This window comes from Rattus norvegicus, chromosome 13 (assembly GCF_036323735.1).
Source record: "Rattus norvegicus strain BN/NHsdMcwi chromosome 13, GRCr8, whole genome shotgun sequence".
In the NCBI taxonomy this organism is placed as follows: Eukaryota; Metazoa; Chordata; class Mammalia; order Rodentia; family Muridae; genus Rattus; species Rattus norvegicus.
Window position 1 is genome coordinate 44,922,283 of NC_086031.1, and position 16,650 is coordinate 44,938,932.

General features: G+C 44.0%; 1 protein-coding gene across 1 annotated transcript; it reads right to left on the reverse strand.

The window, feature by feature from the left end:
- Positions 1 to 10,966: 10,966 nt before the first annotated feature.
- Il20 (interleukin 20) lies at positions 10,967 to 14,611 on the reverse strand. The gene is made up of 5 exons (NM_001143881.1): positions 14,240 to 14,611; positions 13,874 to 13,939; positions 13,618 to 13,770; positions 12,509 to 12,583; positions 10,967 to 11,482 (listed from the first exon to the last, which is right to left on the reverse strand). Exons 1-5 carry the CDS (start codon positions 14,396 to 14,398, stop codon positions 11,405 to 11,407), a joined length of 531 nt encoding a protein of 176 aa, NP_001137353.1. The 5' UTR covers positions 14,399 to 14,611; the 3' UTR covers positions 10,967 to 11,404.
- Positions 14,612 to 16,650: the final 2,039 nt, after the last annotated feature.

Genomic DNA, 16,650 nt, shown 5'->3' on the forward strand with positions numbered 1-16,650 from the left:
TAGAATGATAGTCACTGAAGCCCTGTGACACGGATCAGAGAGATTATCTCTGTCTTTTTGGATTCAGAAGCCAAAGAAAGGTTTAGTAACCATCCTAAACTCATACAGCTTGCACGGCAATTACCTGGACTTGATCCTAGGCCTCTAGCCCCAATTCTAGACAGAGGCCGTACAGTGCGTGGAAAGCACGCAGACCTTGAAGTCTTCCTGGCTCTGCGAGTTACTAGCTGTGGTAAGTCAGAGAGGGGGTGACACAGTGGGGCCTAAAGAATATCCCTGCGGTGTGGCCTACCTCCTCCAGGTAGGCTCCTCCTACCTCCTAAACCTTCCATGCCTCTCCAGAGAGTGCCAACAGCTGGACAAAAGATTCAACCTGAGTCTGTGGGAGCATTTCACATCGAAGCTCTAAAAGATGCCTTTATCCAGCATTTAGAATTGTCGCTTCATCATCTCTAGAAATACTGCTTCTTCTCCACAGTCTCCGGCCTTTCTTTCTGGAGCTCTGTTCCATGGTACTGGTCTGGCTCACCTGGGATATGTGCTTCACCCACAGAATGGTTGATAGGAGCATAGAGTTGCCCGGGACAACCTTAATCTTCAAAGACGAAGTCTTTTATATAATTTTTTTCTGCTTTCTATTCCTTTCTAGATATCTTTCTTTGACCTGTATCCTTTGTTAATACCCTCCCTGTTTCCTCCTGATCTTCCGTTCAGTTTCATCCATTGAATTCTAAAGTTTCGAATTGCTTTAGTTCTAGAATTTCAGATTTGTTCATTTTCCTAGTTCCATTTTCTAGGCTGTTACTTGAAACAGTCTTGCCTTTTATTTCCCTGCACATACTTAGGTTCCTTTAGAGATTATACCTCTGACAACTACACTCTCTCCATATTTTCTCCCCCTCTTCTTTCTGGCATATCGTTTTTAATCTACTAGAATGTTGGTTATTCCTATTCGAGATACAGCCTTTGGATTTGGAAAGCCTCAGAGATTCACAGGTCAGCGTAGTGCGTAGCCTGAGATTATCTGGAGCTTGTTTTCCATTCCTGATGTAGTTAGGCTGTGTATGTGATGTCACTACTCTAGGGACAGAGCTCTGTGGGGTCCTGAAGCCCAGCCAGGAGGTCGTTGAGGATCTTCTTTAGTCAACTCTGAGAGTGTGTGTGTGTGTGTGTGTGTGTGTTGTATTAGTCCTGTCAATTTTTTTTAAAAGTTCTACATAGCTTCTCAACCTCCTAGTGTTGTATTAACTTTTATCAATTTAAATTACCTCTCTATAGAAAAGTCATCTCCAATGCTAGGCTCAGTTCTGTGGGTTTCCGTCTTCTAACTCAGTCCTGGAGCTATGCCTGTCTTGTTACCATCCCAGTCCCTTCAGGTTGTGGCCTTGAGTTGAGCTGTTTCTAGCAGCCTTTCTGAGCTCTAAATGGCATGTAATTGACTGCACCTATTTAAATCGTACAATACAATGAGCTTTGATATAGGTAGGCCCAGTAGAACCTTCACCACCGTCGAGCTCACACACATACACACACACACACACACACACACACACACACACACACACACACACCATACCACCTGCAGCTTAGCTATTTATTTGTGGATGAGCACGCAGGTTGTTTCTGATTTTTAAAAAATGAAGCTAAAATAAACAATCAGGTGCAGCTCTCTGCAGAGGCACGCGCTTTGTTTTCTCTTGGATAAATACCTTGAAATTGAATGGAAGGTCATGTGGAAGTGGATGGTCATGTGGAAGAGGATCGCTTGACTATTTTTTTTTTTAGGAACCACCCTTATTATACATCAAACTGGCAAATCGTCACATGCTGTTTAAGTTTGCTGAAAGCAGACTACAGGAGCAAGGAGGGCTCTTTTGTCCCAGACTCTAGGACATTTGTTTCTAGTGAGCTCCACAAAGTCCTTGACCTGGACACGCTGGCCCCTTAACCCTGTTGCAAGGAGAGAGCAGCAAAGCAGCCCCAGGGAGAAAACGTTGTGTTCTTGAGAACGGTAACAGTTAACCACTTCCAGCAGAGGTTACTGTGGTTTATTCCACTATGTAAAAAATGCCCTCAGGGGGAGCTGGAAGCTAGAAGTTCATGCTCAGGGAGGCCAGAGAGGAACCCCTACCCAGGACTCTCTTAATGGGGAGCTCTGAGACTCTTGCTGGGGTTTTGGAAGCTCCCGGTTATCTTGTGTTTACTCTCTCACTTAGGCCACTCCAGTTCCTCTACTGAGTGCCGAGAGCCACATTTGACGCTGTTTGGATGTTTATTGCTCCCCTCTGTCGGCCATGTGTTCATTAAACGTTTACTTGTGCTTGCCGCATACTTCATACACTTAAGACATGCTCAGAACTGAAAGCACGACCACTGCCAACTGTACAGAACACCGCCAAACTACTTCTTGAAGCAGTTGTCTCCTTCACACTGTTAATCCCGAGATTCGACAGAAAAGTCAACTCTACATGTGGGCCCAAATTTAAAGCAAGCTTTATTAAATAGTAAATACTAACCAAGAAATGGACTTTGGCCAGTACCGTGCCCTGGAATTTCTCAGCTAGAATGACCTCAAGCCATGTGTTGCGGGGGCTATACCTGTAGGCCACCATACTTTCCCATGAGGTTTTGTTTTTTCTCTTAAGAACTACTACTTCCAGCATTCTGGGAAGTTTCCTCGTTTCTGGGCAGGTGGGGTTTACTGGTTACTTTGGGGCATTGCAACATATCCCTCATAGCAGTGTAGGGTCATTCCACATGCCCCTCAACAGTTGGGATAGATGGTTTCTTCTTTCTTTCTCTCTTTCTTTCTTTCTTTCTTTCTTTCTTTCTTTCTTCCTTCCTTCCTTTCTTTCTTTCCTTCCTTCCTTCTCTCTCTCTCCCTCTCTCTCTCTCTCCCTCTCTCTCTCTCCCCTGTCTCTCTCCCCCCTCCATCCCCTCTTTCCTCCCTCCCTCCCTCCCTCCCTCCCTCCCTCTCTCCTGTCCTCCCTTCCTTACTTTTTTTTGAAACTGGGTCTCATGCTGCAGCTCACTCTAGGCTGAACTGGCTACCCTCTTACCTCATCCTCTGAAAGCTGGCACCGCAGACCTATGCCACCATACCCAGTTAGACAATCTTGAATTCTGTTTTAATGGGAGTACTGTGCAGTTTAAATTTGCATTTACGTAAGTAGAAACAATGGTGAGTGCGTGCCTCTTGTGTGCTCCCTTCTGGCATCTATTTATCTGTTTTGGGTTTTGTTCAAATCTTTTGCCTAATTTTTATTGCACTGTTTTCTTATCGCTGAATTTTGAGTACTCTGTATTTCTAGGACATAAGTTCTTTCAGAGAGAGGACTTTCAAATAGTCTCCAGACAGTGAATTTTCTTTCCATTTTAAGATGGCTCCTCATGAGCAGCCCTTTCTAAAAAAGCTTTCATGAAGTGCAGATTATGGACCTGATCATCCACAGCTTGGGCTTTTGTGTCACAGCCAAGCACACTGGAGTAAGTGAAAGCCCACAAAAGTTTTCAAAACTCTTCCCCTAAGAAGGTTTACAATTGCAGGTTGCACACTCATGGTCCACTGTCATTGGTGTTTTATAGAATGAAGCATGAATCTAAGATTTTTTTCTGTATGGATAGCCAATTGTCCCCTTCCCATCCCCCATGGTGTCATTTCTGTTCTCTGTAGCCTCCTCAACACTTGGAATAGGTAATCAATCCATCTTTCCTTTTTCGTCCTCTTTCCTTTCTTCCTTCTTTCCTCCCTTCCCTCCTCCTCCTCCCCACCCCCTCACAACAGGGCCTCATCTAGCTCAGGCTAGATTAAATTGGCTAACCTCTGGAATTAAAGGCCTACACCACCTCTATTTCAGCACCACTTTTTAGAATGGCTATTCTTTTTTTTCTTAATCTTTATTAACTTGAGTATTTCTTATTTACATTTCGATTGTTATTCCTCTTCCCAGTTTCCTGGCCAACATCCCCCTAACCCCTCCCCCTCCCCTTCTATATGGGTTTCCCCTCCTCATCCTCCCCTAATTACCACCCTCCCTCCAACAATCACGTTCACTAGGTGTTCAGTCTTGGCAGGACCAAGGGCTTCTCCTTCTACTGGTGCTCTTACTAGGCTATTCATTGCTACCTATGAGGTTGGAGCCCAGGGTCAGTCCGTGTATAGTCTTTGGGTAGTGGCTTAGTCCCTGGAAGCTCTGGTTGCTTGGCATTGTTGTTCATATGGGGTCTCAAGCCCCTTCAAGCTCTTCCAGTCCTTTCTCTGATTCCTTCAACAGGGGTCCCGTTCTCAGTTCAGTGGTTTGCTGCTGGCATTCGCCTCTGTATTTGCTGTATTCTGGCTGTGTCTCTCATGAGAGATCTACATCCGGTTCCTGACAGCCTGCACTTCTTTGCTTCATCCATCTTATCTAGTTTGGTGGCTGTATATGTATGGGCCACATGAGGGGCAGGCTCTGAATGGTTCAACATCTTTAGTCATAAGGGAAATGCAAATCAAAACAACCCTGAGATTTCACCTCACACCAGTGAGAATGGCTAAGATCAAAAACTCAGGTGACAGCAAATGCTGGTGAGGATGTGGAGAAAGAGGAACACTCCTCCATTGTTGGTGGGATTGCAGACTGGTACAACCATTCTGGAAATCAGTCTGGAGGTTCCTCAGAAAATTGGACATTGAACTACCTGAGGACCCAGCTATACCTCTCTTGGGCATATACCCAAAAGATGCCCCAACATATAGAATGGCTATTCTTTGCCTCCATTTGTTGTTGAAAATGAATTGTCTGTACACATCCAGGCATTCAGGTCTGTCCCAGTGCTCTGTCTGTCTAGCCTCACGCCAGTGTCACTCTGTCTTGGTTGTCAGCATTTCGAATACATTTGAGGTCATACAGTGTTAATCCTATCATTTAATTCTTTTTCAAACTCCAGTGTTTTATATGATTAGATCTGTTCTGTTTTATCTCATGGTACGTTTTTGCTGTATTCTTTTCTATCTAGAGGAGGCTTCTAGGATTTTTGACTCCAATTGCACTGAACTGTACAGATCAACTTGGGGAAATTTTGACACCTTGATGACACTGAGTCCTTTGTTCATGAATATGGTGTAGTTCCCCGTCACTCGACACTTAATATTTTTGTCCCACTAATGTTTACAGATTTCAGTACAGCTTTCCGTGCCCAAAAGAGGCAGTGGAAGCGTTTGCTGGAAAAGTTTGAGGAGTGGAGTTCAGATCCCCAGAACCCACACAATGCTCGGTGGGTGTGGTTTCCCACCTGTAACCAGCCTGGGAATGTGGACGCAGGGGATCCCCAGAGCGAGCTGGCTACTGAGACAAGCCACCATCCCAGTAACTTCTAGGACTGACTGAGAGACGCGGCCTCAAAGACTGAGGCGAAAGAGTCAGTGAGGAAGATCCCAACATCAGCCATACACACGCTCCCACATATGTGAGCCTCACACATGTAAACATGCACGCTCACGTGCACACACACCACATGTAGATGGATCCTTCAAAGGGGTTTTTAAAGATCTATTTGCTTTTATTTTATGCACACGTGTATTTGCCTGTGTGAGTTTATGCCTCCTACATGTGTGCAGGAGGACTTGAAGGCCAGAATAAAGCATCGGTTCTCCTGGAGCTGGGATTACAGGTTTTCGTGAGCCACCATGCAGGTGCTGGGAACTGATCTTAGGTCCTCTACAACAGAAAGTGCTCGAAGTCATTGAGCCTTCTCTCAGTCTTATTATTTCAATTGTAATGTGTGTATGTGTGATTTTGTGTGTGTGTGTGATTTGTGTGTGTATGTGTGATTGTGTGTGTGATTGTGTGTATGTATGTAGGATTGTGTGTGTGTGAGATTGTGTGTGTGATTGTGTATGTGTGATTGTGTGTGTGTGATAGTGTGTGTATGTGTGATTGTGTGTGTGATTGTGTATATGTATGTATGGTGTGTGTGAGATTGTGTGTGTTAGTGTGTGTGTGTGTGTGTGTGTGTGTGTGTGTGTGTGTGTGTGCTTTTTCTTTGGATCTTTTTCTTCTTTTTGTTTGTTTTGCTCTATCCCAGTTTGTCTGGCTTTGTTTTATTTTCTTATTCTCTAGATCCTGTTTGTTTTCTAACAAGAGACAAAAGGTGTATGTGTGTGTGAGTGTGTGTGTGTGTGTGTGTGTGCGTGTGTGTGTGTAAATTTGTACACGTGAGTGCAGTGCCCAAAGAGATCAGAAGAGGTCAGATGCCCCAGTGCTAGAGTTACAGGCAGTTATAAGCCACCCACACAACTCAGATTCTGGGAATCAAATCTAGTCCTCTGCAAGAACAGAATATACTCTTAACCACTGAGCCATTGCTCTAGGCCTACCTTCTTTCGATTATTTCAAGTTTTAGTATTATGGCAATTAGTAATTTTTTAAAAGAATTATTTACTTTATGCATATGAGTGCACCGTAGCTGTCTTCAGACACACCAGAAGAGGGCATCAGATCCCATTACAGATGGTTGTGAGGCACCATGTGGTTTCTGGGAATTGAACTCAGGACCTCTGGAAGAGCAGCCAGTGCTCTTAACCCCTGAGCCATCTCTAGCCACCTAGTAACTTTTTTTGAAGTTCGAGTTCCATTAGTGTGTTGCTGAAATGTGAAAATATAGTTGGGTTTTGTGTGTGGATTTCATTTTCCGCCATCTTACTGAGACTTTCTATGCTAGCTGCTTTTGATGGCTTCTATTGGCTATTTCAACCTAGATAAGAAGGTCCTCTACAAATGCAGAGACTCTTCTCTTCTAACCTAGATGACTTTAACTTATTCTTGAGTAGAATTGAAGTTAAGTTTACTGGAAGCTCACGGACCTTAAGTTTAGGGCCAACGCTGCCAAGACTTACTGTGCAACCTTTGACAACTTACTTTCCCTCTCTGAAACCCAACTGCTATCTGAACTGATCTGCGTGTTCTCTGTGATCAGTTCTAACGTTGAGTAAGACAAAGAACACACTCTGAGTGGTGTCCGGGGCTCTCGTGACTCATGGCCTCAGGCCTCTGGGCTCTGCTTCTTCCTCTTCTCGTTAAGTGTTGACTCATGGCTATCAGGAGAGTTGAGGTGTCACCTCTGCTCTCCTGGCCTTCCAGTGAAACAGGGAGTGGTTGTAATCACCGTGCTTCTGCTTTTTGCTGCCACGTGCCGCCTGCCTGCTGTGTATCACCTGGCCTGCCCTGTGTCACCTGGCCTGCCATGTGTCACCTGACCTACCATGTGCCAGGAGCAAGCCCTTGGCTGCAGAGCAAAGTGTGTTTTGCAGCAAAGGTCAAGCTACTCAACAAACAAACAAAAAAAAATCATTGAATTTTTTTATATATCTTAATATTCTACTCAAACACTGGCTCCTCTCTTACTTTTGGATTCAGCGATTGTTGACAGTATAGTATTGAAATATGCTAAGACGGGAGGAAGGGAAAGATTCAACACCTGAGATAAAAGCAGTCTGATCCTCAAGGTTCCTGCAAGGGTCTAGCAAGGAAACCAAAGTCTTGTCTGTCTTCATGGAGGATGGATACACACAAGTTAAAACAAATGATGCTAAAGGCCTGACTCTTTAAAAATAGAGGATTTGGGCTGCCCCAAAGTCATGGTGGAAATGAGAGGACAGAATAGGTCCTTCCTGTTGTTAGAATCACAAATCCCTTACCTTACCTTCACTCCTAGGTTTCGGACACCATGCCTTCTGAAAGTGAGCCTCTCACTGGAGGGAAAACTAGAGACATCTGGAGCATGGGTCATCAGTTTGGCCTGCCTGATCATACACACACACACACACACACACACACACACACACACACACACACACACTTCAGATGCTGAACCAGACAAATAGATTCCTTTAGGCTATGGAAGGCAGTGAGGGTAGCAGACCCTTCTAAGGCCCCCAAGACATGGTAGAATCCAGTGTCTGGAAATAAATCCAGAATCACCCATACTACCATTTTCACTTTAAGAAAGCAATGTAGAAACAGTTCAAACAAAAATAAACCTACCAGGTGAAGACAGGGAGAGGTTATGTTTCCAGAGCTTGCCCCCATCGGCTGTGTTTTAGTAGAGACTCCAGAGTGGACAGAGGTTCAGCAAGATTTGTTGTAGAAAAAAAATGGATGTCGCCAGGTGTGCTCTGGTTTGAGGTTGTTGGCCTGAGACAGCTGCAGGAGATTTAACTCTAAGCAGGACATCCTGTGTGATTGATTAGGAATTATATATTGGGGTTTGTCCGTTACTAATAAGTCGCTCATTGGAACCAAATGCTTACAAGGGTTATTGTTCTGTGAGCTTACTGAGAGGGGAGATGATCTATCTAATTGGCTGTAAGTCTACTTAAAGTTAACAGTAGGCCAGCTTCCCAGGCTGAAGATTGTAGATACCGAGTTGGTTTCCTGGGGTGACTGCTGAAGATTGTGGGTAGTTTTGTTTTTAGGTATGATCTGGCCTCCATTTGAATATCCATTTCTCATCAGAGATTAAAACAGAGAAAAAAATGTGTTTCATCTACAGTATAACAGCTCATGGTAACCACAGTTGATAGGTCATTCTAAGTTGAGCATATTTCTCTTGCGATCTACAGAAAAACCCATGTCAGTTCTGTTTGAGGCTTAGAAATATGAGAGATTGACATTCAATAGAGATGTTGTAAAGATAGGTTTCACTGGGAAACCGAAACTTAGTTCCCCACCTTGGTGGGAAAGCTTGGCACTTTCTGGGCACTGAAAGGCACCGTTTGGTCTAATGCTGTCTAAGACCTGGGCTTCCATCTGTCCATCCACCAAAGCAAGTTGGCGCCCCACTATCTCCTGCAGCCATATTTTTACCTCATCACCATGTGGCTGTAGAAACCAGGCTGCCTATATCAAGCTTTGGTTCTGCTGCTTCGTATGGGAATGTCTGGACACATCTTCACCTGTATATGGTGATAAAGAGGCCTTCCTCACAGGCCTCCTCTAAGACATAAGTAACATAACATATATTAAGCTCCCAACACAGAGCCTCCCAAGTGATAGGTACTTAGCCACAACAATCATTTTCCTTACAGAAGCCACTCCCCATCATTTGGGGGGAATACATTTTAAGCTCCCCCTTTGGAAATTGAAGCTACAATCATTATGACCCTTTATACAGTTCTTCAGTTTTTATGGGACACTGTTTTCCAAACTACTTTCCCTCCCCAAGGATTTTCAACTCCATGGATGTTCAACTCTCTTATATAAAATGGCATAGTACTTCCACACAACCTACACATTTATTTATATAGTCATATATTTAATATAATATAAAAGTCATGTGCATGACTGGGAGACTAATTAAAGGAATGAAGATGAAAACTGTCTATGTGGGTTCAATATAAGATGTGATTTATTTTCAAAAATGTTTTTATCCATAACTGGTTGAATCTGCATGTGCAGAACCCTCAGGTACAGGAGACATTTTCTTCTATACATGCATACATTCATACATGCATACATACATACCTATGATGAAGCTTAATGTATACACTGGGCACCGTAAGAGAGGAGCAACAATAACAATACTATAATAAAAGTCATTTACAAGTTACAGATCACTTGCTTTTTAGAATTTCCAATTTAATGTTTTCTGACCATACTTGTTCTCAACCAAAACAGCAGAAAGCAGAACAGGAGTGGGGGAGGGGGTTTCCTGGTTACTCCATTCCAGAGCTGTAGGGAGCCACTATGGAGTCTCCATCGCTTTATGTCTCCCACTGACCTCGGGGCCTCCCTCTAGCCCTGGTTTGAATATCTATTGCTTAAGTTCTCATTTGTACCAGGTAACACACTCACAACCATACAAAGAACCTGGTGAAAAAGATGGGAGGTAATGAGAGTTCAATCATGATTCAAACTCAACCAAGAGAGGGCAATGGGGAAAGAAACGGGAAGGAGAGAGAGTGGATATTTAAAAATTTGTTTTCTATGTTTATTTTCTTCTTCAACTTTTCTCGTTTTTCCAATTTTTCTCTCTTGGGTAGTTGCCACTTATACATGAGCTGAGGAAATAAATTTTAATTCTTAAAGGTCTATCAATCAAAGCAAAACAATTGAGGCAATAGAAAGAGGCAATGGTAGAATCCAAGGAGCCAAGCCGGCTTGGGAAATTGAACATTACAAAGCTGGGGGCAGAGCTCTGAGCGAGGGGAAAGGAAGACGGTACCAGGCCAGGTACAGACTGCTCCTTCCGAAGAACCTGGAAAGAAAGCATTTTGATTAAACAAAAGACAAAAAGACTTGATCCAGCAGCAAAGTAGACCACATGACTGGAGAAAATCCAAATGGGTAAGCCTCAGGAGACAGCTCATCCCCTATCCCGGGATTCTGAACCCTATCTTATGTGCCCACTGAAACTGGTGCTCAGGGTGCCTGGTAAGGAACCGGGGTGTGAGAAGACGCTTGAGCGCAGAGCCTGTGAGTTGAGAGTGGGAAGGCTGAGGCCTCTCCCTCTGTCACTTGTTAAGGGCTCACAGGACTGGGGATGGCAGCGAATTAAGACATGGGGCTAGGTGGGAATGGATCATACAGAAAGAAGCTCAATTCTCACTCATTTTCCTTCCCAGGAAACCTGAGGATCCTACCTGGCCCTGAGATTCAAACTTAACCTCAACAATGTTCCTCTATGGGAGTAATTTCAAACTTCAGGCTGATAGTACACAAAGAAAACTTTATTCGTAGAAATACATATGGGTCAAAAAGCCCATAGCTGAACTCATACACATATGAGTCTGGAAAGTTGGTTTGAAATGTTCAATAATTATAAGACACCTATAGTTTTCTATCTGATGCCTCCTTCCAAAAATAATTTTATATCTGATGCTTTCTTCCAAAATTCACATCAAGGAGCCACTGGCTCACTGTCTTGTTGGGCTTTCAGCAGTAAGTATGTCCTCAGTTAAACACCAACTTCCTGTAGCCACTCTTCCGGAGTTTAACAGGCTTGTTTATTATATGAAAATATATCGCCTGCTCTTGACAGGTTATAAATATAATCTTCTAAGTCTTGTGTTCAAGTACAAAAATAAATATAGTTCAATAGAAAATAAATATACATATTAATGAATAAATATAGACAGCATTAGAAAAGACATTACAGAAAATTTTACAAAATTACAGTGTAAGGGAATAGAGAGACACACGAAGGCCTCCACATAAGGGAACCAATAATATATAAAAAATACACACTGTGGTCAGCACTAAATTATATCATACAGGGGTGGTGGTTTGAGGCCATGTCTTCGTGGTACTGAGGACTGGGACTCTTGGGTAGAAATGTTCTCAGCAGCACCTGGGGCCTTGTCTTCGTGGTGCTGAGGTCTGGGACTCTTGGACAGGAGCGTTCTCAGCAGCCTCTCTACTCTCATCTATAACATCTCCTCCATCCATCTCAGAAGAATGCCTAGTTCCCCCAAAGCCTTCACCACGGCTGCCTGGAGCTCAAGCTGAAGAAAGAGCAGAGGTATCTTGTCAGACAGGCAAAAGAGACATTTGCCCAGGAATAGTCCTCCCTACTATTGGTAGATCAACTTGGGGAGTGAGAAGAGAATTCTTTTCAAGATAAAGAGATTGAAAGAGGTGACAGAACCTCACATATTCAACCAAAGAAGAAAGCTACTGAGTTCACCAACCTGGTCATACATAGGGAACTGAGGCCCAGAGAGAACTTGCCTACACAGATCAAAATAAGAAGGCTGTTTTCCTCAAGAATTGTACGTGTGTGTGTGTGTGTGTGTGTGTGTGTGTGTGTGTGTGTGTGTGTGTGTCCGTGTTGTCTATGTGTGTTCCCTACTGTGCATACTTTGATCTAATAGATATTGACTAAGGCAAGCACTGGGCCAGTTCAGAAGTGAGTAGCACAATCCTTGCTCATAAGGAATTCTCAGTTGAGGAGTGGAGACAGGCAGGAACAGTGACTGAAATGATGTGTGATGACCAAGTGACTGGAGTTCCCACAGTATGGCAAGAGGTAGCCAACTCTGGGAGAAGCATCCACTAGTTTCCTGCAGGTGATGGCCTAGGCTGAATCAGGGAAGGGGGAGGGGGAGGAAGTCAGTGAACACTTTCTTGGGAGATATGCAGGAGTGTCATTGTGAGAAACAACATAGATGGATTCGTGTGATGTTGCGAGTGAGTGCTTTTGAACGTGTGTGTGTGTGTGTGTGTGTGTGTGTGTGTGTGTGTGTGTGTTGGAAAACAACCATTTCTCATTTGTGCCCCTTGGAAGATCCAGGTATCTCTGGAGTGTTTGGAGGAGACATAGACATTCTTTCTTCACTGGCGGGGAATCATGTAGAGAACGCATCGTCCTAGGACCTGGGATTGCCCCTAGGGCCATAGTGAACTAATAACCTGGTGTTTACCAACATGAATATCCCTCCCCCCCGTATCTTTAATCTCAGTTCCAAAAACACACCTCCCACAATCCATACAAACACTGTATATATATATCTATATATCTATATATATACCTCTGTGAAATGACTGAGAATTTGGTTGTATTTCTCCATTGCTTCTTCGCCACAATGACATGCCATGTGAGAATGCTGGAAAAAAAAAGTCCCAGAGAATGGTATGTTTTATTTTTGCCTTTCAGTGTATATTGTGTTTTGCCTGTATGAATGTCTGTGCACCCATTCATGCAGTACCAAGAGGAGGCCTGGAGCGAGTGCTGGGTCCCTGGGACTGGAACTAAGAAAGAGTTGTAAGACACTTAGTGGGTGCTGGGAATCAAACCTGGGTCCTCTGCAAGGGCAGTAGCCAGTTCTCTTAAATGTAAAGCCATCTCTCTCCACTTCTAATTTTATTTTAAATTTTGGTCTTTCTGTTCTTGCTTTTGGGATAAGCAAAGAATTCTGTTTCTATAACCCTATGAGTAGTCATTTCTGTAGGAAAGTCCTTTCCTGCTTCGTCATTTGGGATCATTTAACTAGCCATCAGACTAATATAAGCCAGCTTTTCGGTTTTAAATACAGAGCTCACAGGGGGTTTTGAGAAAGCAATGGGGCTGGCAGAGTCTCCAGTTCCTGTTCCCCACTGGCTTCCTACTCTAGCTCCTGTCTAGGAGACTCTAGAGCAAATCCAGACCCTTATGGAAAGAATGCAATTCTTTTTTTTGGAGCTGGGTATCGAACCCAGGGCCTTGGGCTTGCTAGGCAAGTGCTCTACCACTGAGCGATTAAATCCCCAACCCCAAGAATGCAATTCTATAGCTCTGTTCCTAACCTAAGATCAATCCCAATAACCCACTGACCTACCCCAAGATGCCCTAGTAAGGATGTAAAATGCATTACCTATAGAAAAAAGTCTAGTTTCACAGATACTAGCTAATAATCATAAATACCAAACAGCTTCAAACTTTTTAAACATATATTCAAAAGAGTTTTTTAGCATATATTCCTAAAGAGTTACATGGTTCAACACTTTTCTTTTGGTTGGTTTGTTAGGTGATTTGTTGGTTAGTTGGTTGGGCTTCTTGTTTTGTTTAGTAATTTCTCAATTTCTCTACCCCTTTAATAGGACAGGAGAATGGACCTGGTTGCTAAGTCCCTCAAACTATGTAACCAATACCATTACTCACACAGACTGAGAGGTCCTTCTTGATGATAAGAAAAGAATTGGCGAGGCTGCTGATCTTTCGCAGGGTATGATGGTCAGGGGTCTGGTAGACTTTGAACACCCTGTCCAGATAGAACCTCACTAGATGGCGGAGAAAGCAGCACCTATCCGAAAGCTGCGAAGAAGACAAGTGTGTGAGAAGAGCAGGAGACAAGACCTGGCTGATGAAGAAGCTCTGCACTCGCCCTCCCTCAGCTCCCCCCAGATCAAATGCAGACCTTTGTGTCTTTCAGGGACTCAGTCGTCCTTAAAATCCTGACGTCGATATTTTCATCTTCAGCTTGCTAAACAGGAGAAAGGACAAGAAGAGACAGGTCATTTACTGCTGCCAAGGTCTTAGCTATCAAAACTTCTGGCCTCTTTCCTGCTAGGGTCTAGTGAGAGGCATTTTTTGAACTACCAAGGTAAGGCATCTCTTAGAAATACACTGTCCAGGATTGGAGTCTCTCTCCATCCTCCCAGTCTTCGTTAGCACACTACCAGGGATACGCCGAGAAGACAGACAAAGGGGAAAGAGGAGAGAGAGAGAGAGAGAGAGAGAGAGAGAGAGAGAGAGAGAGAGAGAGGATAGATCCTTTACATACCACACTATGCCGAATCTCAGAAAATTCCTTTTGTATCGCCTGTAGGTTTGCAGTGATTACACAGCTTCCCAAATGAAGGGTCTTGAGCCCAGTTAAAGGAGTCCAGAGAAGAAAACCCACAACGGAGAACAGTCCAAAGGCAAGACGAAAGCCTCTCATCTTACACCTAGATCCTGGAGACCAGAAGTGGAAGTTCAAAGAGATCGGTCAGGGTTATTGACTTCTCCGGTCTAGCCACCAGGTATATGCCAGCACCAGCTGTCCACTGGGTGGGAACTTCTGCGGCGGCAGGCAGTGCTATGTGTTCACGCAACTTCCTAAGAAAAGCTGCTTCAGCCAGAAGCCTCCCAGTCCCTTCAGGATCTAGGTACTGGGTAGAACCACGGGGTCATGACTCCTTTATTGGGTCACCTTCCCAGCGCCAAGGTCATTGCCAGCAGAGAAGGCCTGGAGCAGCAGACACATGCAGTGAACCAACAGAGAATGACATATCAGAAGAAATGTCAAAACTTGTTGGAGGGAATTGACGTAGACAGCCCTCCCCCCTTCCAGAAAGCCGCTGCGGTCCCCTTAGACCTACAGGGGAAAACAGTGTCACAAAAGCTGTGACCGTGCCACCAAAAACACCTGCGGGAAAATTGTCTAGATTTTACAGACACCCACAGGGCAAAAGAGCCTAGCTCTATTTGGCATTGGTCTGAGATCAGAGTGGTTAATGGAACATAATGGGTTCATTAAAGCCTGATGCCAAAAGCATAATCAATGATTTCATAACAATCCTACTGCTGGTGAAAGGCAAGAACTGATGGGGCTCCTCTTCACAAGGCTCCTTCCAGAGGCTCCTGCAGGGGAGCCTCAGTAAGACAGGACTACAGCAGATCCAACAATAGCAACCTTTCTCCCTGGCCTGGTATCTTAGGCCTGAGGCTGAGAGGATGACCCCCACCAAAAAGGGCAGAAACGCATTTGAAACAGTTCACGTGTTCTTTGCAGTGAAGGTGTTCAGTTAAGAAGGAATGGTTATTGGGTTTTAAGATAAATAGAATAGCCTAGGATAAGAAAAGTGAGGTCCCGCCTTAAAAATAACTATACATTTTGGAATGTCGTTTGAACCACCATTCCCTGTCAACTCATTGCAAGTGTCTGCTGTTTCAGGCCTTACCTGCTGGCAGTAACAGTGGCCCTAGGGTGGGGATGGGAGATTTTAATGCAACATCAAACAAGGGCAAACGATATCAAAATCTTCAACAGTAACAGAACTTGGTGGTGTCATTGCCGAGTCATTGAAACAGGAGAACCATGTGCCCCTATAACAGGTATTTTCATCTTGAAAATTTCATTTTTCTTGAAGCTATATGATAAAAATATTATTGGTGGGTGTTCTTCCCTTAAAAGAAGTCAGAAAAAAAAAATTGGAAGTCTAAGTGAAACATTTAAACTTTCAATGCTCGTAAGGTGACGTCTTAGTCTGCAGAGTGCTTGCCACACCAGCACAAGGACCTGAGTTTAGCACACACACCCCAACCTGTGTGGAAAACCTGTGGAGCACACCAGGACTGGAAAGGCACAGGCAGGGCAATTCCTGGGCTTGCTGCCCCTGCCTTGCCTAATCACTACACTCTATGTCCCAGTGAGCGATCCTGTCTCAAAAACAAGATGGATGGCTCCTGAGAAAGGAGCTCCCCAGGTTGACTTCCTGCCTCCACATGCACACACACACACACACACACACACACACACACACACACACACACACTTTAGCACTCTAATGAGCTCATTTAATGTTTTAATATGTTCGACAGCTTTTAGTGGGTTTGGAGGGAAGGAAAAACCATACAAAAATCTCTGCTCTTAGCAGTTCCCACCTCAGTCGGTTGACTCAGTTTGCCCAGGCCTGACGGCGTTGACTAAGCTAAAGAAATTTTTCAGTAGGAAGTCACAAATAAACCAGAATGAGTTGGACACTCTATATCTATAAGTCTGTGACTGATATGTAGAAACCTTTCAGAATTGGCTAGCAGACCACTAGCTTGCACCAACCCAAAAGCTAAGGACATCATCGGATAGCATCTTGGGCCTACAGAAGGCCTTCCTGCCATCTGGCTATACCTACTACCCACACATGCATTCTAACCTCGCCTTGATTTATAACTTTCTCCTTTTTTTTTCCTGTAAAACTGTAAGAACTTTATGAAATGACTTCCATATTGCAACATGGATTGTGGAGTAACCTAAATTTGTGCTCTCAGACCACAGTCCGGGGTAAACTATCTCTTATTCCTTTAAAGATGAGAGATGTCATTTTTGCACCAAAAAATTGTGGTGCCTCGATATAGGGCTCCGAGAATAGAACACTTTTCACCCAAGGAATCACCCCACTGGAAGCCAGATACCTGCATGGATCCATCAAA